The sequence below is a fragment of the Phyllostomus discolor genome, chromosome 8, assembly GCF_004126475.2.
Source record: "Phyllostomus discolor isolate MPI-MPIP mPhyDis1 chromosome 8, mPhyDis1.pri.v3, whole genome shotgun sequence".
Lineage (NCBI taxonomy): Eukaryota > Metazoa > Chordata > Mammalia > Chiroptera > Phyllostomidae > Phyllostomus > Phyllostomus discolor.
Window position 1 is genome coordinate 49,172,542 of NC_040910.2, and position 20,990 is coordinate 49,193,531.

At 46.5% G+C, this 20,990-nt stretch overlaps 2 protein-coding genes across 7 annotated transcripts in view; one reads left to right on the plus strand and one right to left on the minus strand.

Annotated features, from left to right (window-relative positions):
• The window catches only part of SUGP2 (SURP and G-patch domain containing 2), a 30,085-nt gene extending 29,809 nt beyond the window's left edge, over nt 1-276 (minus strand). Inside the window, exon 1 of one of the 4 annotated variants that reach the window (XM_028520672.2) lies at nt 181-276. The gene's annotated coding sequence lies outside the window, so the exon portion shown is untranslated. Of the gene's footprint in view, nt 1-158 lie in introns of all 4 variants that reach the window. The other 3 variants (XM_036032620.1, XM_036032622.1, XM_028520671.2) reach the window with 3 other exon arrangements.
• ARMC6 (armadillo repeat containing 6) lies at nt 14-20,758 on the plus strand. 3 transcript variants are annotated; one of them, XM_036032623.1, is made up of 9 exons: nt 48-356; nt 4,678-4,682; nt 6,940-7,105; nt 8,216-8,298; nt 15,270-15,843; nt 17,483-17,628; nt 18,515-18,646; nt 18,993-19,130; nt 20,038-20,758. In XM_036032623.1, exons 3-9 carry the CDS (start codon nt 6,979-6,981, stop codon nt 20,248-20,250), a joined length of 1,413 nt encoding a protein of 470 aa, XP_035888516.1. In that variant the 5' UTR covers nt 48-356; nt 4,678-4,682; nt 6,940-6,978; the 3' UTR covers nt 20,251-20,758. The 3 variants fall into 3 exon arrangements, with proteins under 3 accessions (XP_028376477.1, XP_035888516.1, XP_035888517.1); XM_028520676.2 differs by lacking the exon at nt 4,678-4,682 and having other exon boundaries at nt 14-356; XM_036032624.1 differs by lacking the exon at nt 4,678-4,682 and having other exon boundaries at nt 6,935-7,105.
• The last annotated feature ends 232 nt before the right edge of the window (nt 20,759-20,990 follow it).

Here is a 20,990-nt window from a genome sequence, read left to right on the forward strand (position 1 = left end):
GCCCTGGTGCGCAAGCGCAGGCGGTAGCCGCCGCGCCCTCTCGCACAGGCGCGCTACCTGCTTCTTCAGGCGAACGCTCCTAAGGCGAAAAATTTCCCTTCTGTGGGTGGTGATAACCGCACCCCGAAAAAGGCAGCAGAGACGCCACTGCCGCGCACCTGTTTTCCTTTTCGGCTTTACCTGCGCTAGCAATCGCCCTTGGTCACTCACAGAGCGATTCGCCCGGCTGTGGGACGCCGAAGAAGCGAGGCGGCATCGGCGCGCCTGCGCGCGTACGGCAGCCGGAAGGGGCCAGAGGCGGTGCCGCGGGTGACAGACGCGAGCCTCACCTTTTCTCACGTGGCCGTGAAGACCGGGTGAGAGGCTGCAGCCGCCGAAACCCCTCGCGCGCAGTACGGGGAGCGGGCGCTGCCGGGTCGGGCTGGTGACTGTGGGCAGCCCTCGAGGACTTGGTTTTGGGGAATGAAAGACTCTTACAAAAGCCGCCCGGTAATACAAACCCCCTCTTTCTTGGCCCTCGCGTGTTTTCATTGTTATTCATTCACTACCTGTGTAGTGAGTGCCTGCTGTGTGCCCGGCCCCGTCCTAGGTAATGAGAAGGTGGAGAATAAAATGGCCTGGGTTCAGCTGTCATGGAGATTGAATTTCATTGGGGAAGAGATTAGACAATACAAACAAGTAAATGAACCATGTCGCTCTAGGTAGAGGTAACATCCAAATAACAAAAGAGAGATGGGAGAGGAGACAGGAGCTACTTTAACCAGAGTGATTATGAAAGCTGTCCCTTGCTAGCTGGGAAGGATGAGAAAGATGTAGGGGAGCACAGGTGAGAAGGTTGAGGTAGGAAAAGAGCTGGTTAGGAAACTAGGTTTTGTTCTGAGAGGGTTGGAAACCACTGCAGGATTTTGAGCAGGTGAGTAACGTGGTCTTTGTGGAGAATAGATGCTTAGGGTGTGGCAGAGAGGAGCTAGCGAGGCCACCTATTGGAGAGGATGGTGCCTGAACCAGAGTGGGTATGGCAGGTGGAGAAAGATGAGGAGTCATTCATAGTCCCTGATGTTTCCATGCACCATTTTTTCTTTAAATATTTTATTTATTTATTTTTAGAGAAAGGAGAAGGAAAGAAGAGAGGGAGAGAAACATCCATGTATGGTTGCCTCTCCAACACCCCCTACTGGGGTCCTGGCCTGAAACCCAGGCATGTGCCCTGACTGGGAAGCAAACCTGCGACCCTTTCTTTTACAGTCACACCCTCAGTCCACTGAGCTACAACAGCCAGGGCACAATACACCATTTTCTTGGTGAGCAGAACCTTGGATGTCAGTTTGGAGGCTTTGTTAATCCCCTTCTTTCCTCCTAACACCTTGAACCCATTGTGGAGGCCAGTAGTTTCCCCCATCTTCTGGCCTGGGCTCTTCTCAGGTAGCTCCCAGATGACCATCCTCAGGCATCATCTTTCTCATTTGCTCCAGATGGATATTTTTGTTTCCCACCCAGTGCCAGACCAAGGAGATCCTGAAGGACTCCAGGGATGTCCCAGAGCCAGACACTGATCTCCCCAACTCAGGGAGCTCAGGGCTGGGCAGAGGGAGGTTCTTAGGGTGGGGTGGATGGGGTACAGAGCAAGGCAGAATGCACAGGCTCTATGTAAGTGGCTAGGGAAGGCTCCCAGAGGTAGGTGGCCTGGAAGAGCTGGTGGAGATATTAGGCAGAATAGATAACAAACCAAGGCAGGAAGGGGAAGGGAGACATGTCTCACTCATTATGCAGTCTAGAGCTCAGTCGGATAAGATTCTCAGGTGTTCTGAAGATCACAGGAGAGACCATGAGAGCACAGGAGGGGAGCCTTTGAAATTCCCTTGTGTGTCCTTTCTATTATTTGGGAAAGGAAGCCTTTGAAAATGTTAATTCCAAGATCTGGAGAAGGGAGGAGGAGGGAAAACTGGCTACAAGCATAAAACCCCAATAGGTGGTGTCCTTAGACTAGCTGGGTGCCAGCTTGCAGCTTCATACTCAAGTGTATTTCATAAATAAACTTGCTATGTCATTTCTACTATATATTGTCTTTCGCCTGAATTCATCTCTTGCAATCGAGACAAGAACAAAAGAGTGGGAGCCCTTTAACTTGGGCCTCCCTGGTAACAGAGATGCTGGAGGGGTGAGTCTCCAAGGGAAATCTGAGCCAAGAGGGTTCTTGGCTTCTCACAGGAAAGAATTCAGAATGTGAACCAGGCAAGGGGTCAAAGCGGAAGCAAGTTTATTGAGCAGAGAGCATAAGCAAGAAAAGCCACTCCACAGACAGAGTGGTAGACTTCCTTTGCAAGAGAAAGGAGACCCCAACTGCCTCAAGAGGTTGTTGCTTATATCTGTAGTTTCTAGGGAAAATTACTGGTATGGGGAAATACAGAGTGGGAAGAAAATGTTGGGATTAACTTTAACCCTAACAAGGTATATTTTGTGGTCTGTTTTTTTTTTTTTTTTAATGGTATGGATAAATGATAAGGTATGGGTGAGCAGGTATTAGTCACTCTTTGCAGGAATCTTTGTTTCAGAGGCTCTTTGTGGTCTCCTTGCATCTCCAGGCAGCTGAGTTCTGTGTCAGGCAGCATGTAGCCAGGCAACACATAGCAGGCCTCTGACTTACCTTTGTTTAACTTTAGTTAATTTATGTAATTCTCATGCCCCTCTCCTATATTACAAGTTCCTCAGAGAACCCAGGTGGAGGAGAGGTGTTAATGAGGCAGGATTGCACAATGGCCAGGCCTCTTACTACTTGCATGACCTCTGGTGGGTTCTTCCCTCTCTAGTCTTCAGATTCCTCATCTGTAAAGTATGCATTCCCTTTCAAGACTGCCTCTGTGACAGTGAACTCTCACTGTTGCCCCACTCAGACCTGAAGCATAGCCAGTGTGGTGGACGCAGTGTCAGGTGGCAGAGCCAGGAGTGGCACCAGCTTGGAAATTTCTGTCCCATGGAGCTGGCCATCGAACACCCCACCATCACCATCCTGGACTCTCTGCTGAGAAACTATCTCAAAACAGAAAATCCTTATTGTTTTCCTTCACTTCTGACTTTGGAATCCTTAACAACCCCTTAACAGACTCTTCTGGGGCAGAAAGGAGTGGACAATTGTCTGCAAGGGTGCCAAGTAGGCCATTTGATGCCCTTATGCCCCCACTTCCACAAATAAATTGGACATTTTGCCTCTATAGCAACAAATGAAAGGAACTAATAAGTAATGTTTATTAAGCCCCTAATGTATGCCAAATCCTGTTGTAAGTGTTTTTTAGGAATGAACTACTTGAATTTCCATTGTGTTTATTCCCATGTCATCCATGAGGCAGTTGAAGAACAATGAGGTTAAGTGGAAGGCTTGGGATTTGTGTGCTTCCCCTGTCATCCCCAGAGCCTGTCCTCCTCTTTCCTGGAGTGTGTGCCCAAACACAGATGGAGTAGTCACATTCTTATGCCACCTCTGCAAAGAGGAGCATGTGCTAGAGTGACCCCTTTCCCCCAGGGCCCAAATTTGCACTTGGATTCTTGCCACAATCCAGCACCGCTGTCCTAGTACTCCTGAGCCTTTTTCCTCCTAACAGACTTTCTGTGTTGTGTGGACCAGGGGAAAAAAATTATAAGACCACATTAAGAAAATGGAGGAATTTGATCAGGGACCATCAGATCTAGAGCTGGGCTATTTAATATGATATTCCTGCATCATTTGTAGCTATTTACATTAAAATCAATTACAATTAAGTAATAGTACATGGTCCTCGGTTGCACTCACTATGTTTCAATTGCTCAACCTCACATGGACTACACAGATAAATAACACTTTGTCATTGCACAAAATTCCACTGGATACATGGTCAGATTCAGGTCCAAGGTTTTGGTGAGATGACTTCACAGGTGCATTTCGTTCTGGCCAGGAAGCAGTGGTGTAGGGATTTTCTTTTGATAACAGGAAATCATTCAGTGGACACACACACTGTCCACCTGATGTCAGGTTCCCCATCAATTTTATACCTCATAGTTTTGCAGCCTGCAAGAATCATTGTCTAAATCTATCCTGTTTGGTCGATTAGCTGAAATTCATCTATAAGGCAGAACTTACCAATATCCTTTTATTATAACCTGGTATCCATCCACTCGTGTGAGGGAAGCAGAATTTTTCTTTTTCTTTTTTTGACCCTCACCCAAGGACATTTTTTCATTGCTTTTAAGTAGAGAGGAAGGGAGGTGGGCAGGGGGTAAACATCAATGCAAGAGAGAAACATTGATTGGTTGCCTCCTACTCATGCCTGGGCTAGGGATTGAACCTATGACCTAGTTATGTGCCCTGACAGGGAATTGAACCTGCAGCCTTTCAGTTACGGGATGATGCTCCAGCCAACTGAACCACACTTTCCAGGGCAAATGCTGATTTCTTTATTTGCCAGTTTTCAGAAGAATGAGTTAGGTTTATTTTAATACTATTGTAAATGTGCAGATTTTGATTTTGATATCTATTGGATTTTCTTTTAATGCTCACATGTCTCATCTTCAGCTAGTGAGCGCCCAAGTCCTTCAACATGACTTCAATGTCTTTAGAAGCTTCCTTACATTCTGCTCTCACAAGATGCTCCTGGCTCATCTGGCCTATTGCCTGCCCAGACCTGGAATCAGCCAGTTCTCCAGGAGCTTTGGTTATGCTAGTTAGAGACCACAGTTGGTGTTTGAAGTGCTCATTGCTGCTGTGGTGTCATTTCCTCTAGGTATTTTCAGTTGATACAACTATAAAAATGAGGGGGGGGGGTTGTTTGCTTCAGAGAATATATATCATAAGTTTGTATTGATACTTCCAGTTCAAATTTAGGAATTCTGAGTTTTTACTTATTTGGTTTTCTTACATTAGAATCTTTTTTTTTTATGCTGGTACCTAATGACATTGACTTGGACCCCGGTTCCTGGGGTCCACGACATTGTGGATGAGATATGAGACAAATTCACATGGACTACTGAGTCCTTTGGAGGAAAAGGGATGGTGCAGCCACTCTCTCAAGGGGAGAGTGCCCCACCCTTGCCTTGACAGGTTTTTATTGGGTTCAATTTGCACAGGAATAAAGCTCATCAATCATTGTCAGGCAGAAACGATTAAACAATAGATAACATTCATAGAACTCAGAGGGCTTATTCTGAGTCAGGGTCAGATAGTTAAAGGGCCATAAAACTTTGAGGAACAGACTCACTTCCTGCTTGGTCCCTTATTTAAATTGAGGGTATTAACAAAGTAGGTTTCATAGGATTTTATGCATTCTTTCTTAGGCCTGATCACCTTAGGGAACCTGCCCTTTGCAGCACAGGGCTGCACCCACCTCCAGCATTGTTTCAGACTTAAGTCAGGCAGGGGAAGTAAGGCAGCCAAGAGATTAGGAGACTTCTTGCAGACAGAATGAGGTCTCAGGCTATGTCACAGCCAAGGGGTGAGGATCCATCACCCCCTTTTGCTGTAGCCCCCCAAGTTCTTCCCTGGAGGCCCCCATTATCATGCCTGTCTTAGATTGTCCCTCCCTTGAGGAATCTTACCCATCATTGACTAACAGATCAAGCACTGGGGGCCAGGCAGCATGAAGTAAAAGGAGCAGAGGCAGTGCCCCTGCCTGGGAGATAAGCTTTGTCTCCTCAGTGGCTTATGGCCCCAAGATCCCTCACTCAGCCTTAGCCATGAGGGGGTTACAGCTCCTGAAACCAGGTAGGGCAGTTCCCAACAGACATGAACAGTATTACTTATTTGCTACATATATAATAGTTTCAGGTAAAAATAATAATTTCAATAACATGATTACTAAAAACTGTTGAAGATTTTCTTTTGTATTTTATATTATCGTTAGCATATATCTTAGTAAGAATGTACAGTCATATCGCTGCATTTTAAAATCACATGAAGTGGTCTGATCAGGGCAGATATACTGTTAGATTTGTGGGCTTCATTTTACTCTTGCTTTTTAAGGAGTCCTTTTTTATTTTGGTTTATAGTAGTTTATTTCTTTTCCTAACCACACCAAGCATTTGCATGTGCTCCAAATTCAAATCTGTAAGGTAAGAGTAAGTTCAAGAGAACAAGGTAAGTTCACAGAGAACAATCCAGTTTCTAGTCCTGTCCTCAGCATTCTTTTCTCTGTCTTCCCTTAAAGTAACTATTTCTATTAGTTTTTGATTTAACCCTTTTTTAGTCTATTTTATTAATTTTTATTTTAATTTTTTATTAGTAAACCCTGACTTGTGTGGCTGAGTGGGTTGGGTGTCAAACTGTAAACCAAAAGGTTGCCAGTTTGATTCCTGGTCAGGGCACAGGCCTGAGTTGCAGACCAGGTCCTCCACTGGGGGCATGGAGGAGATGCACCGATCAATGTTTCTCTCCTTTTCTTTTTCCCTCCCTTCCTCTCTCTCTAAAATAAATACATAAAATCTTAAAAAGAAACTTTTATTAGTATAACAGTATACTATTATAACATGACATTGCCTTGTTATGATTATATAGACATAACTATAATAATATATGGTTATAATTAATGTAATGTAATAATATAAGGCATTTTTGTATATAACTACATATAATAATACTACTTTATTATTTTATGTAATGCTTTAATTCTTTAACATATTAAGCTATTTTATCCTTATTGTTATTTTTTATTATGAGAATATATACTATGTTAACATCCCCTTTTCTTATAAAATGTAAACTATTTTACTTTGCACTTTTAGAAGTATAGTGATATTGGAATATCATTCTATTCTGTGATCCAGGTTATAAAAATTTTTCCAGGGTGTTCATATGGCCCCAGCCCCAGTAAATGCTCCTTAAGTGGTGGGCAGGCCCCCAGCTGCCCTCTTGCCCTCTTGCTCTTAATGAAGCTTTCTTCTCACCTTAACTTCTGTTGCATCTCACCTTAACTTCAGGAGCATCTGTTGGGCACCTATCAGCCCCACCAGGAAGGGATGAAGATGGCCTCCAAGCGCATCACCCAGGAGACCTTTGATGCAGCTGTTCGTGAGAACATTGAGGAATTTGAGATGGGGCCAGAGGAGGCAGTGAAAGAGGCTGTGGAACAGTTTGAATCACAAGGTAGGGTGGCATGGCTCAATCCCAGGGCTGGTCCAGGTCTTTGCTCAATAGTCCCCTCCAGTCTACCACTCTTAACATGTGATAGTGCTTTCTTGCTATGGCCCCAGCATCCCTGGGCTCTGTACCCTCTCTATGCTCTGACTTGGGCAGGCTGGCTACCTGCTTCACTTTGCTGGCTCCCACCCTCTACTTGTGTGGACCTTACCCAGTCATTTGTAGGGTTGGATCCTTCGAGGTGAGTCTCATTTTAATTCACTTCTGTGAAGAGGTTTTTTCTGTCCACATCCCAAGAAACAGGACCACCTGCCTCCCTGCCCCACCCATACCCTGGCTTGAGCTTAAGAAGGCATAAGTGGGTGGGTGTCTCTCCAGGTCATGGAGAGGACTGGTTAAAAAGGGATTTTTTGTAGTGGTGTGGGCAGGGTTAGGAGACCCTGCCGGCAGCAGTAGGGACCTCTCCCACCCCAGGACAGGCCACAGGAGGGAACGAGGATTATCTGACAAAGGCAGAGTCAGGGAGTAGGGCACGAATATCCGCCCTTCCACTCCAGATCAAGACTCTAGCTTCCCACTGGCCAAACCCAATCAGATGCCAGAGGGCAAGGGAGCCCAGGGGTTTAAGCTCAGAGGTCAAGGGCTAGTGTCTCAGGTATAGAGTGGGATATGGACACTGGACAGGTACTAGAGAGGTACCCAGAAGTGTTCTGCATGGTGAGGGCTTCTTTTGGAAGTGCCAGTGAGGGAAGGGATACAGGCAGGGTGAGGAGTAAAAGGAGCCCCAAGGGAGAAAGCTGTGGGATCCCCTCCTCTCTCAGCCCACTAGGAAGAATGTGCCTCTCACTGCAGTGATGGTGTGCAACCTCAGTACTGCTCTGCTCCCATCAGTTGGACAGGGTTGAGGAGCAAATACTCCCCCTTCATTCCACACCTCCACGTGGACCTGGCTGCTGAGTTTGGCCTGGGTGAGGAGGGGGAGTAGTGGGGACCTGGGCAGATCACAGAAGTCCCAAGTGAGTGGAACCAGTGGAAGGGACATGAGGTGTGACCCTGGCAGGCCCACAGGGATGATGATTATCACTTGTGCTTCCTAACTCCTCCACTCTCCTGCAGGGGTTGAACTGAGCAACATTATAAAGATGGCACCCAAAGTCTCTGAAGATGGACCTCAGGAGCTCACACATGACATCCTGCAGGTAGGAGGGGGCAACCCATGTGGGCAGGGCTTACATGTGTGGTCCTACATCTGGGTGCCTCTCTAGTGCCTGTCCAGTGTCCTACACGTGTCATCTTGTAAGGGTCTGTCAGGGGCACCTTTTCCCTGGTTCCCAGATGGCAGATATAGGCTCTGAAGGTCAGGGCCTGCCCAGCATGTGAAGGTGGGCCTGAGTTTGCTTTGCAGCTAGGGCTCCCTGAATCCATGTCTGAGGTCTCTTGAGGGTGGACAGCACCATGCAGGATCCTCTCTCTGACTTTCCAACCACCAAGTTTGCTCAGAGAGAGTGAGATCATAGTGAGGCTGTTGCCTATTGAGTATTGACTATCTACCAGCACATTATAGCCTGTCCTCTTAGCACTTAAACTGGCCTGTAGAGTAGGCGATGTTGTCCCAGAATTACTGATAGGGAAATGAAGGCTCAGAGCCTGCCCTCACCCTCCAGTGATCCAAACAAGGAAGGTATAGCTCACAGAGGTTAAGTCCTTTTCCTAAGGTCATCCATCAAACAGTGGTAAGCTGTTATAAAACAGCAGAAGGTTCCACCAAAAGTGGACTCAGTTCTGTGCAAAGTGCTTTCCTTGTGCTCTCAGTTATTCTCCCAAAGACCACCTGCAAGGTTGGGATTATTATCCCCATTTTACAGGTGGGGAAATTGAGATCCAAAGAGAATAAAATGACTCTCCTGGCAGCAAGGAAGTGTAGTGATGAAAGAAGTTGAAGGAGACAGTCCTGGGTGTGATCCCAGCTCTGACTAAGGCAAGATGCTTACTTCTTCCTGTCCTCAGAGTACTCACCATCTCCTGCCTTGCAGAAGTTTTGTGAAAATCATCCTATTGTTTTCTTTTGACTTTCTTCACTAGTAAGGATGAAAGTATTTTATTTTATTTTTTATCCCCAGCTTAGGAAATTTTTTTAATTGCTTTTTTTAGAAAGAGAGAAAGTGAGAGAGGAAGGGAAAGAGAGAAACATCGGTTGGTTGCCTCCCGTACGCTCCCAGACAGGGGATTGAACCTGGAACCTAGGTATATGCCCCGACAGTAACCAAACCTGCGATTTTGCAGTTGTGGGATGATGCTCCAAGCAACTGAGCCACACACTGGCCAGGCAAGGATGAATGTATTTTAAAATGAGCTTGTATTCTGGCAATTTTTCTTTTGAGTGGTTTGTCTTCTTTTCTTATTGATTTGTAGATGCCCTTTATACATGAAGGATCTTAGTAACAATGATCTCTAGCGGTCAGCATTTGTGAAGTGCTCAGCATTGTGCTAAATACTTAAACCGTGTTATCACAATCTGCGATTAGCCCATTTTGCTAATCAGGAATCTGAGGCTTCCCAAGAATAAATGACTCACCTATGGTCACAGTCAATGAGGGGCAGAACTGGGACCCAGACCCAGGTCCCTCTCCCAGGGAAGCCAAGCTCAGAGAATGACTAGGAGGTCTTTTACCAGCAGTATAGGAGATTCTTGTTTGTTTACAGCCTTTGTTCTTTTATTCTTAATTTCACTTTGAAAATTTTATTCATTACAGAAGAAGAATGTGAATATATTCTTGGCATAAAAGAGTGAAGCAATACTCAAGCATTTATAGTAAAATCTGAAAGTCTCTGTCCTTTACATCTTACCAGCCTCTTTCTCACTCTTCCCTGGGGGTGGTGCCATACACATTGAGGTTGGCATCTCTCAGCCCTTGTTCTCACCTTGCAACTGAACCAAACCCTTCTTACACCATGGCACCATTGAACTCTGTTTGTGTGTCATGGTTCTAATACATGAGAAAAAGTCACCTTTGTGATGCCTTTTGAAATGAATCTGCTAGAATTATGGAGTATTGCAAACAGGCTTGTAGAAATAAAACCAAGATGAAACCTTGGAACTCTCTGAATAGAAAGTGAGCCTGGCTAGTTTTATATGTGGGAAGTTGCAGGATAAAATCCATCAGTCACAGAGAAAATGACCCCATGGTTGGTGGACAAAGCCCTGTCACCATGTTGAATTGTCACAGGTGGGACACAGCTGGCTCTGCCACCTTCACATTATCAACTGTCCTCTGCTAAGCCCACCAGTGGGGGTTTGGGGTCACAGGCAGCAGCTAGGAACTGTGAAGACAACCACCTTAGCCAGTTGACTCAGAGACTTGGCATTATGATAAGATCCAGAACAAGAAAGGAGTTCCCATAAATTTGGTGGATACCAGTGTGCAAGTATTGTTCATTTTCTTTTCTTCTCTTAGCAGACTGAATATAGAGTAAGTATAACTCCAGTTATGTGTTCTCAATGATTTAACACAGTATATGCTTTTCAAGTTTCTTGTAGGGTTCCTGCTAAAATGCTGCAACTTTTGTTTTTTTGTTTTTTTGTAGCAAAATATATACAACATAAACTCTACTATCTTAACTGTTTCAAGTACATAGTTTGGTGGCATTAAGTGCATTTACATCATTGTGTACCATCACCACCATCCATGTCCAGAATTTCCTCATCTTCCCAAACTGAAACTCTGCCTATCTTAAATACTAACTCCCCATTCGCACCTCCCCCAGCCTTTGGCACTCACCATTCTACTTTCTGTCTTTATGAGTCTGACTACTTTTGGAACTTCATGTAAGTGGAATTTTGCAGTATTTGTCCTTTTGTGTCTGGCGTATTTCACAGAGCATAATGTCAAGTTTATCCATGTTGTAGCATGTGTCAGAATTTTCTTTCTTTTTAAAGTTGAATAATATTCTGTTGTGTGGATGGACCACATTTTGTTTATTCCTTCACCCATTGCTAGATACTTGAGTTGCTTCCACCTTTTGGCTCTTATGAGTAATGCTGCTATGAACATGGATATACACACATCTCTTCAAGATCCTGCTGTAAATTCTTTTGAGTGTATACCCAGAAGTGGGATTGCTGGATCATATGGTATTTCTATACTGAATTTTATGAGGAGCCACTAGACTGTTTTCCAAAGTGGCTACATCATTTCACATTCCCACCAATGTGTAGGGCTCTAATTCCTCACATCCTTACCAACAATTGTTATTTTCTGTGTTTCTTTCTTTTTTTTATTTTGTTTGTTTTTTTAGAACCATGGTTCTTGCAAAACACCTCAAATTTTAATCATGATACAAAATACTTTGATTAAAAGTATTGTGTACGATAAATGCCACATCAGTACAGAAAACACATAGCCTATAGCTCATCCTTTAAAACCAGAACACCCAAGTGAAAAGTCTGTACAGATTCTTATTTTTACTTGAAAAAAAAATGTAAGATATACCTTAAGAACTGAACTATGTTTCTTCTTTCTAGGGATGTGACATCCATGTTTTCTGGTCAGTGGTAGCCTGTCAAACAGTGTACTAAATCAAAGCACACAGATGAGCAGTAAAGCCCTCTCCTATTCCTGCTGAGCTAAACTAGTAGAACACTGTTTTAATAAGAAGGCTTTGACAGGAAGAAGGAATTTCAGACCCTCTACCCCAATATAAAACCTAACAAACTAAGCAAAAAAATCTAAGCAAACCTGCACATTTAACATGCTATAAGAAAAGGAGAGAAGGATACCTTTAGTTTACTTCCAGTGTAAGCACACGTTCAGTGGTGCCCAGTAAAACAGGAGTGCCAACACAGAAAGCATTTTCACTTTCATAACACTAACAACTAAAAAGCACACAGCGTATAATACTTTGATCTTCAAGTGGGTCATCATGAAGTTCCAAGTTAGCTTGAATATTCATCTATAAAAATATTTTTTTAAAAATGCTTAAAAGAGAGTACTAGAAACAGTGGTACTACATCAGAACCAGCAGAAGACACAGTGATACAAGGACTACAAATGTAAGACTAGTAATTGACTTTAACATGTAGCTTTTAGGTAAAGGATGTCTCTCTCAGTTAATTCCTGCAGCTAAGACTCGCTGTAACAGTAGGAGCTCCAGAAAGTTCAAGACAGGCAGCTGGCTTGAGCAATACTTCAGATAAATGCTCCCAAACAGTAAAAACCCCATTGAGGCTGAAGGACTAAAACTTTCGTGCTAACACACCAACACGTATGCTGGGGAAGTCCCTGTAGGTGGAATACTAGATATGGACTTGCTCCAGAGGAGCCTGATTCAAGCCCCTGAGAGAGATGTCCATTTAGAGAGTACTGAACACAAGGGTTACTGAACACAAGGTTTTCTGAAGAAATGAATGCCAGGAGGGTCAGGTAATTTTTTCTGACCCATCAATACTTGACATTAGTGAAGAGTTGCAGAACAGAGCCTCTCCCAGTACACTGTGCTACTGATGTCCAGAAGAATGTTATTTTCTGGAGGTGCAACCTAGTGCTGCAGATTCTTCTGGGGAGTTTCTGGCCTAGAAGATGATTTGCTCAATGAAGTTACCAATAAGCCACTGCTTAAGTCCAGAAATATTTCTTTAAAAGCCAGAAAATTGGTAAATGTGAGCAGCATGTTGAATATGTCACCAGCCACTTCATCTTTATGGTGCTAAGTTGTTGTGTAGGCTGCCATGTTAAATCCAGGAATCCTCTCCAGTGCCTGTTCTTTTTTTTTTTTTTTCCAGTGCCTGTTCTTCAATATACTTTTCTACTAAAGAAATATATTTGTTCAAAATAGGTGTGTAGGTGATTTTATGCTCTTCTGTGTCTTCAAACTCCTGGTAGTACTTGTCCATGAAATTTATCTGTAATAACTGAAACTTGTCACCCATGATAATGTTCTCTAATTATCCAACCACAGTACTAAATTCTGCATCAGAGGCAGAAGAGGAAAATAGCATGAAACTCTCTTCCTCTAGGGTAGCAATTTTCAACCTTTTTTCATCTCATGGCAGACATAACATACTAAAATTCTGCAGCACACCAAAAATATATATATTTTGCTGATCTTACAAAAATATAGGTAAAATTTTGATTCATTCACACTGGATGGCTATTGTTGTGTTGGCTGTTGTCATTTTGAAATTTTTTATTATTACCCTGCCTTTCTTTACATACAGAATAGCTCCTATTTTAAATACTTTTTTTTTACTTTTTTAAAAATTTTATTTTTATTTCATTTTTTTATTTGACAATCTAAGGGAAAGGAGATCAGTACCCCTGACTAAATATTCAAGTATTGCATGTTTTAATTATTTTTTTTCTTCTTTAAAAGATTTTATGTATTTTTAGAGAGGGGAAGAGAGGGAGAGAAACATCAGTGTGTGGGTGCCTCTCAGGTGCCCCCTACTGGGGGCCTGGCCTGTAGCCAGGTGTGTATCCTAGACTGGGAATCAAACCAGTGACCCTTTGGTTCCAAGGCTAGCACTCAATCCATTGAGCCACACCAGCCAGGGTCTTTTTTCTTTCTTTTAATAATGTTCTTTGCAGTAGCAGAAGCCTAAGCACTCTGGAAGATGAAGCTTCTCAGAACATTCCAGAAGCAGTTATAGGTTAATGGACCATGATCTGTAGGAATGTAATACGGATCTTTTTATTTTTTATTTATTGATTTGAGAGAAAGAGAGAAACATCGATATATTATTTCACTTATTGATGCATTCACTGGTTGATGCTTTTATGTATCCTGACCAAGGATAGAACCCGCAACCTTGGTGTCTCAGGACGATGCTCTAACTAACTGAGCTGCCCAGCCAGGGCTTGTGTTTTAATTCTTCGTAGCACACCAGTGTGCTGCAGCACAGTGGCTGAAAATTGCTGCTCTAGGACATCCATCTCCACCAATGCCACATCCATTCTGCGTGGGCAAGCTGCCCATCAGCATACTACCCGGCCCATGGTCCTGGGCCCAACCTCTATTCTGTTCCTGTTCCACAGAGCCCCAACTGGCATCAGGGAGGCCTTCCTGCCAAGGCCACAGCCAGGCCTCTACATGAGCCACTGAAGCCACTGTGGGTACCTGGTGGCAACTGGGCATTTGCCAACCTCTGGGTGTCATGCCCCCCTCTTTTCTGTTGATCTGATAGTAGCCATCCTGAAGGGTATAATGGTATTTCATGGTTTTGATTTGCATTTCCCTGGTGATAGTGATGTGGAGCACCTTTTCCTGTGCTTTTTGGCCATGCATGAATCTTTTTTGGAGGAATAACTATTCAAGTCACTATTCTGATCTTAACCTATTTCTTAATATTCTGCTTTATTGCAACATATACTCAGTTAACTCCAGAAATCTAGTTTAGTGAGATTGGCTGACAGGCATCCTTGACTTTCAGGACAGTTGAACAAAATTAAAGCCCTTTGGGCTGATGGTATCTGTAGAACTGCCCTTCACTGGGTGGGGTACAAGTGATTTCAGAAGCTCCAGGGGCATGGGTTTATCTTAACACCCCTAATCAGGCAGGCACTGAGGTCATGGAGTTGAATAGCAGCCAGACTTGTCTGTCCTGTTCAGGTTGCTTTCTTTCATTATTATTTTTCCCCGAGGGGTTTAGAGCTGAATTTGAGTGAATCCGCTATGTGTACACTGGTTTTATTTGGCAGATCCTCAGAAAATATTTGTGGAGTGAATGAAAGAGACAGGAGAAATGTGGTGTGAGCAGGTCTAGAAAAGGCAGCTTTCAGCTTCGTTGGAGAGCTGGCCATTGGAGGGTGTGTTGGTTAAGTTATGGGTGCATAACAAACAACCCCAAACAACAGCCATTTTATTGTTTCTTAGGATTCTGCTCGGTTGATGAGCTCAGCTGGACAGTTCTGTTGGTCTTGCTTGAAACCTCTCACATTAGAATATTTAATACATCTACAGTTGTGTATATGGCTCCTTGGCAGGAATACTGAGAGGGCTGGAGTCCAAGGCTCCTAAAAGCACAGGTGTGGGAGCCAACATGGCTGGAATTGACCCCACAGAACTTCCAGTGCAGGCCCAGACCCCAGGGGAGGGGATCCTGCAGGAGTGCAGCACTATCACTGTGGCCCTCTTTGGGCTGAGCTGACATTGAGGTTTCTCCCATGTTTCATAGGCTCTGGAAGACCTGCAGGAGTCCGTGGCTTGCTGTCGCCCCCAGGAGGTGTCAGTGCAACTTGCCCGCTTTTGTGAGCAGTGCAAACAGCACAGAGCCTGCCGCTTTCTGGCAGCTCAGAAGGGTGCCTACCCCATCCTCCTTGCCGCCTGGAAGCTGGCTGCAGCAGGTGACCAGGGACTTGTGCTCCAGGTCCTTAACGCCCTGTCAGCCCTAATCGATGGCCAACCCGATCTCCTAGACACCCAGGGCCTAAAGCTGCTGATGGCTACTTTGGCCCAGAATGCTGACGCAACTGATCTGATTTGCACTGGGATCCGCTGCATTCGCCATGCCTGCCTGAAACATGAACAGAATCGGCAGAATCTGGTGAAGGCTGGTGTGCTGCCCCTGTTGACTGGTGCCATCACTCGGCACAGCCACTGTGCTGATGTGGTCAGGGAGGCCTGTTGGGGCCTCCGCATCATGACTTTTGATGATGACATTCGTGTGCCCTTCGGCCATGCCCACGACCATGCCAAGATGATCGTGCAGGAGAACAAAGGCTTGAAGGTGCTCATTGAGGCTGCCAAAGGTAGGAGCAGATGTGGCAAGAGTTAGAGTCAGGGCTTAGAACTGCTTCAGGCATGTGGATCTAGGTTCACCTTGCATGTCTTGGCTCTATCCCACCCACATGGTAGCCCCTGTGGATCAGTATCCTTACTTCCAATTATTCTAGGAAAGTTCCAGGCCAGTGCTCATTGGCCATGACTGAGTCATATGAACGTGTCTAAAGCCATTTGGGGAGGGGGCTTGGCTCTGTCTAACCAAATTGGGAGTGGGGAAGGGAGAGCTCCCCAAAGAGAAAAACAAGGGTGTTTCCCAAAGATGGGGGAAGTGTTGCTGCATTCACCATGATTGGTCCTAGGTAGTGGTTTTACACTTTGGTTCAAACTTGGCCACAAATTCTTGTGCATGTATGTGTTCCTGACTCCAGAGTAACCATAGTAAGCAAGCCACAGGAAGTCGCAGAGCTGACATTCAGACCCCAAAGCTCCAGCCCCATGTCCAGTGTACCCACCAAAAAAGGCATGACGGGTTTAGTGTACTGAAGGTAGTGGAAGAATGAGTTTTCTTTCCTGGAATGCCTGAGGCTCTGGCATCATAGCCAGGTCTGTATGCAGGACTCTGTCCCTGTCTGCCAGGGAGGTGGGCATGCCTCAGTTTCACCTCCACACCCCTGGAGAGGGTGTCCTGATGGCCCTGTTGGCTGACTGCAGAAACAGGTCCTGATCATCTTGGAAGTCAGGCTGCTTTTACGAGGGGTCATTTGCATCTTTCTCGTTTATTTACAGGAGCTCATTTCAGTCAGGGTTCTATCAGAGAGACACAACCAGTAGGATATGTGGATATATAATGACAGTTATTCCAAGGAGTCGGCTCACATGGTTATAGGGCTTTCAAGTCAAATCCGTGGGGCAGGAACTGACACCACAATCCACAGGGGTGCTTCTTTCTCCTCAGGGAGACCTCAGTTTCTCTGTAAGGCCTTCAGCTGATTAGATGAGGCCCAATCAGACCATCCAGGGTTCTTTACTTTCCTTAAAGGCAGATGGATGTCACCATATTTAGAGAATACCTCCATGGCACACCCAGATTAGCTCTCATGGAGTCACTGGGGCACAAGAGCTGATGAACTATCACGTTAATTCTGTAAATTTTGGCTCACTACCCCTTCCCCACCCCATATTGGCCTCAGTGCAGCCTCTCCTCCCTGTGCCTCTGAGCTCAGTCTTCATGTTTTTGTTCAATTCTGCCTTGTCAACTCTATCCATATGTCTCTCTATGGTTTCTGGGTTTCCTGTTGCACTTAGAAAGGTCATTCTCACCCCAAGATCATAAAAATAGTCTTGGATGTTTTATTATAGCACTATTATGGTTTTCTTTTTTTAGGTGACACCATCAGTTGGTCTGGAATTTATCTAGGGCATGGTGAAGAGGTGGAGGGAGCAGGAGGTTGGGGGCGTGAGATATCTAGTATCTTCCCCAGCAGCCAGCAGGGGCTGCTACAGGTCCAGAGAGCCCCTGGTATTCACTGAGGCTCTCCTGATACAGGCAGCCACCCTCCCAGGCAGAGGGTGGAACAGGATTTGAACCAGGACTGCTAGCTCAGAGCTGTGGCTGGTCCTCTGCCCCATCCTAACCTCCCAGTTCCCCTCTCTTCCTCTCTGCAGCATTCCCTGACAACCCCAGCATCCTGAGTGAGCTCTGCAGCACTTTATCCCGTCTGGCTGTTCGCAATGAGTTCTGCCAGGAGGTCGTAGACCTTGGAGGCCTCGGTGTCCTGATGGCCCTGTTGGCTGACTGCATCGACCACCAGGTGGGCATCCAGAACTGTCTTAGGATTCAGATTTGACATTTCTCTCCACACTTAGGGAAGGCTCCAGCCTTCCAGGGAACTCTGCCCTTTTGGGCCCCTGTCAGCCATCCCAGCCTGAGTCACCTGGCTTGTCTGCTGACCCTAGAACCAAAATGTGGTTTCCACTTCTCATTGACCCATAGGTGGGAACTAGAGTTTTGGGGCAGACAACCTCCCCACCCCGCCCTCTGTAACTATCCTTTAGCGCCTTTATATTCAATATTTTCTACCAAGATTAGAAGGAGCAGTAGTGGGTGTCACTGGAGCTGACCCAGACTTCAGCTCAACTGTGTGATGCTTGAGTGAGGCCTGTCCCTCACTACCTGGGCTTTCCCATCTGTTTAACAGGGCAGGAATTCTGACCCATCATTACTTCATGTACCAGTCACTTACCAACCCCCTTTCCACATGCCTAGACTAGAGCCTGGCATCCTGGTTGCTGGCAGCAATGGTCCTGCTGTCCCTGACCCCTCCCAGTGACAACAACCAGTCAGGTTAGTCAGTGCCTACCCTTAGCTTGCAGCTGAGGCCAGAGGGCCCTATTGTTCTGATTGCTGACCTGAGCCAATGCCCCTGCTTTGTGTTTGTGTTTTGGTGCGGGGGAGTCAAGGTCATTGTAACTGCAGGGTCCACATTCGCTGCCTTCCCTATATAGTGAGTAGTAACCCTGCTATTACATGCCGCTTGAGTGCCCTAGAGCAGCCACAGCTGTTGTTCAGACTGCTGAACAGCCCCAGACCTTCGCTAAATAACCCTTCCACAATACAGCAACCAAACAGTTAGGCCTGGATCTACGGGAAGGAGGCTGGCTGCATCAGGGGTGACCCCCTTTGTACCCTCCATATAGGACCTTGTGAAGCAGGTGCTGAGTGCCCTACGAGCCATTGCAGGCAACGATGATGTGAAGGATGCCATTGTCCGTGCAGGAGGGACAGAGTGCATTGTGGCTGCCATGACCCAGCACCTGGCCAGCCCCCAGGTATCACCCAGGGCACACGAGGTGGGGCATTGTGCCTGGAATCCCAGCTTAGTCACTATATCTGAGTGATGCTCTTCCATTTCCTCAAGTTGGGATAAGAGAGGAGCAGGGAGAAGGAGGGTGGATGAGGGGCCTGGCAAATGAGAGGTTGGGCCAGCAGGGTAGAAGTGGGGCAGAAGAGCTTGGTTTTTGTCACCCTGATACTATTCCTGTTACTATTGGTCCTATACACACCTGGACTGATAGTGGTCTATCCAGGTGAGGCCTTGGGTCATTCACCTGGGAAGTTGGCAATGGCAGAGGTCTGTTGGCCTGGTCTCAGCCATCCTTGTGACCCACCCTGCAGGTGTGTGAGCAGAGCTGTGCAGCCCTGTGTGTCCTGGCCCTGCGCAAACCGGAGAACAGCCAGGTCATCGTGGAGGGTGGAGGGGCTTTGGCTGCACTGGAGGCGATGAAGGCACATCCAAAGGAGGCTGGCGTGCAGGTGGGAGCCGGACATCCTTGTCCCTGTCCCCATCCCCATTATGGCCCAAGCTTTGTGGGTTCTTATTCCTTCCCAGCTCCTATAGTCCTGCAGCTACATAGCATCCTTTGTAGTATACTGTCCCTGTTTCTCTGTGCTTCCTGCATTTGATTTTCCCCAACAGCCCTTTGTAGTGCTCTGGGGAGGAGGAGGTAATGGGAGAGAACAGATGGGGCTCTGCTAGGATTTGGGGTGGTTCCACCCACCTTGGACTGCTTTCCATGCCTCACTGGGGAGTCTTCAGGGCTGAACTGCAGGCAAAGCCACATGCACACCCTGGCTGAAACCCACGCTTCTCCTTCCTGGTCCTTCTTCCAGGACACTATGCCCTTGGCTGGCCCATTATCTTGTCCTCTCCTGACTGCCCTAGCCAGGAGACCCTCACACCTCATCTGCTTCTCATCTGCTCTCCCACTGGTAATGGAAGCCTTATTGGGGTACTTCTAGGCACCCACACATAGCAGATATGCAGGGTGCAAATGTTAGCAGAAGGAGTACCGATGTAATTGACAGATGGGCCCTGTGCATAGCCCCTCTTCTCTGTCTTGCTGCCTCCTCCCCTGAGGCCCCTGCCAGACTCTGAGACTGAGGATCTATACCTGAGGAGGGATCAGCTCCACCTACTGAGCCCTTGACTTCCGTCTCCTCACCTGGGAAATTGGGGATTCGCCCTGCCTCCTGGGCTGCTGAGAGGATGAAATGAAAGAATGCATTTGGCCTGATGAGTCATAGCATAGCACCTGCTGAATGCTGGCTGTGGTCATGGTTGAACTAGTATGTTATGGGAATAACCTCAAGGTCAGAGTGGATGCCACCCTAGGGTCCCACAGACCAGCTGACAGCCTTTACCTTCTGCTCTTCCTTCCAGAAACAGGCCTGCATGCTGATCCGAAATCTAGTGGCCCGAAGCCAGGCCTTCTCACAGCTCATCCTGGACCTGGGGGCTGAAGCACTCATTGTTCAGGCCCGCGTTGCCCACCGAGACTGCGAGGATGTGGCCAAGGCTGCCCTGCGGGACCTGGGCTGCCATGTAGAGCTCCGAGAGCTGTGGACTGGCCAGAAGGGCAACCTAGCACCATGACCCAGCCATAGTCTGGGCCTGAGACTCTGGGTGAGTCATGTGACTCAGGAAAAGGGGAGATCCATGTCCTGCCAATCTGTCCTGCAGATTCCTCCCCCAACTCAGAGAGAGGTGTTTTCTGACTGGCACCAGGTACAAGCTGAGGGAGCACTGGTAAGGTGTCTACACTGGGTCCTGTGCTCCCCTCACCAGCCAACAGCATTGGTATCACCCATCCTACCCATCCCTCCAGCTCTTTCCTACCAGAAGGGCCTTGTACTGCCTGGGGCAAAGTGCTATCTGAAATTTGGCTGCCACACTGGCCAGTCTCAGAGTGGGGCAAGGATCCTGCTCTGGCCTCTTCAAGTCTATTTCTTTCCCTGTTCCTGTTTTTCTCACCTGTGTCTTTGACCTGGGTCAAAGATACCTTGCTCTCCTGGCCAGAGGGCAGGGACTGAGGCTGGTCCATCTCTGGGGCCCCAGGCCAGCCAACGGTGCCTGGTAATAAAAGACCATTAGTTGAAGGATAGAGGGCTCTCTTCCATGGCACTGTGGGGATGCTTCAGCCAGTGGTCTCAGAGAATAGGAAGGGTGGATGTTTGGGTAAACCATAGAGTCTGAGGAAAGTGGAGAGGTTTTGAGAACAGCCTGGGATATAGGAACTGATATTGCTGACAGACAGGTGGCTGGGACCATGGTTGGCATGAGTCTGGGGTCTGCAAGCACCAGAGTTGTTACTTGTCCTGAGCATACATTGTCTT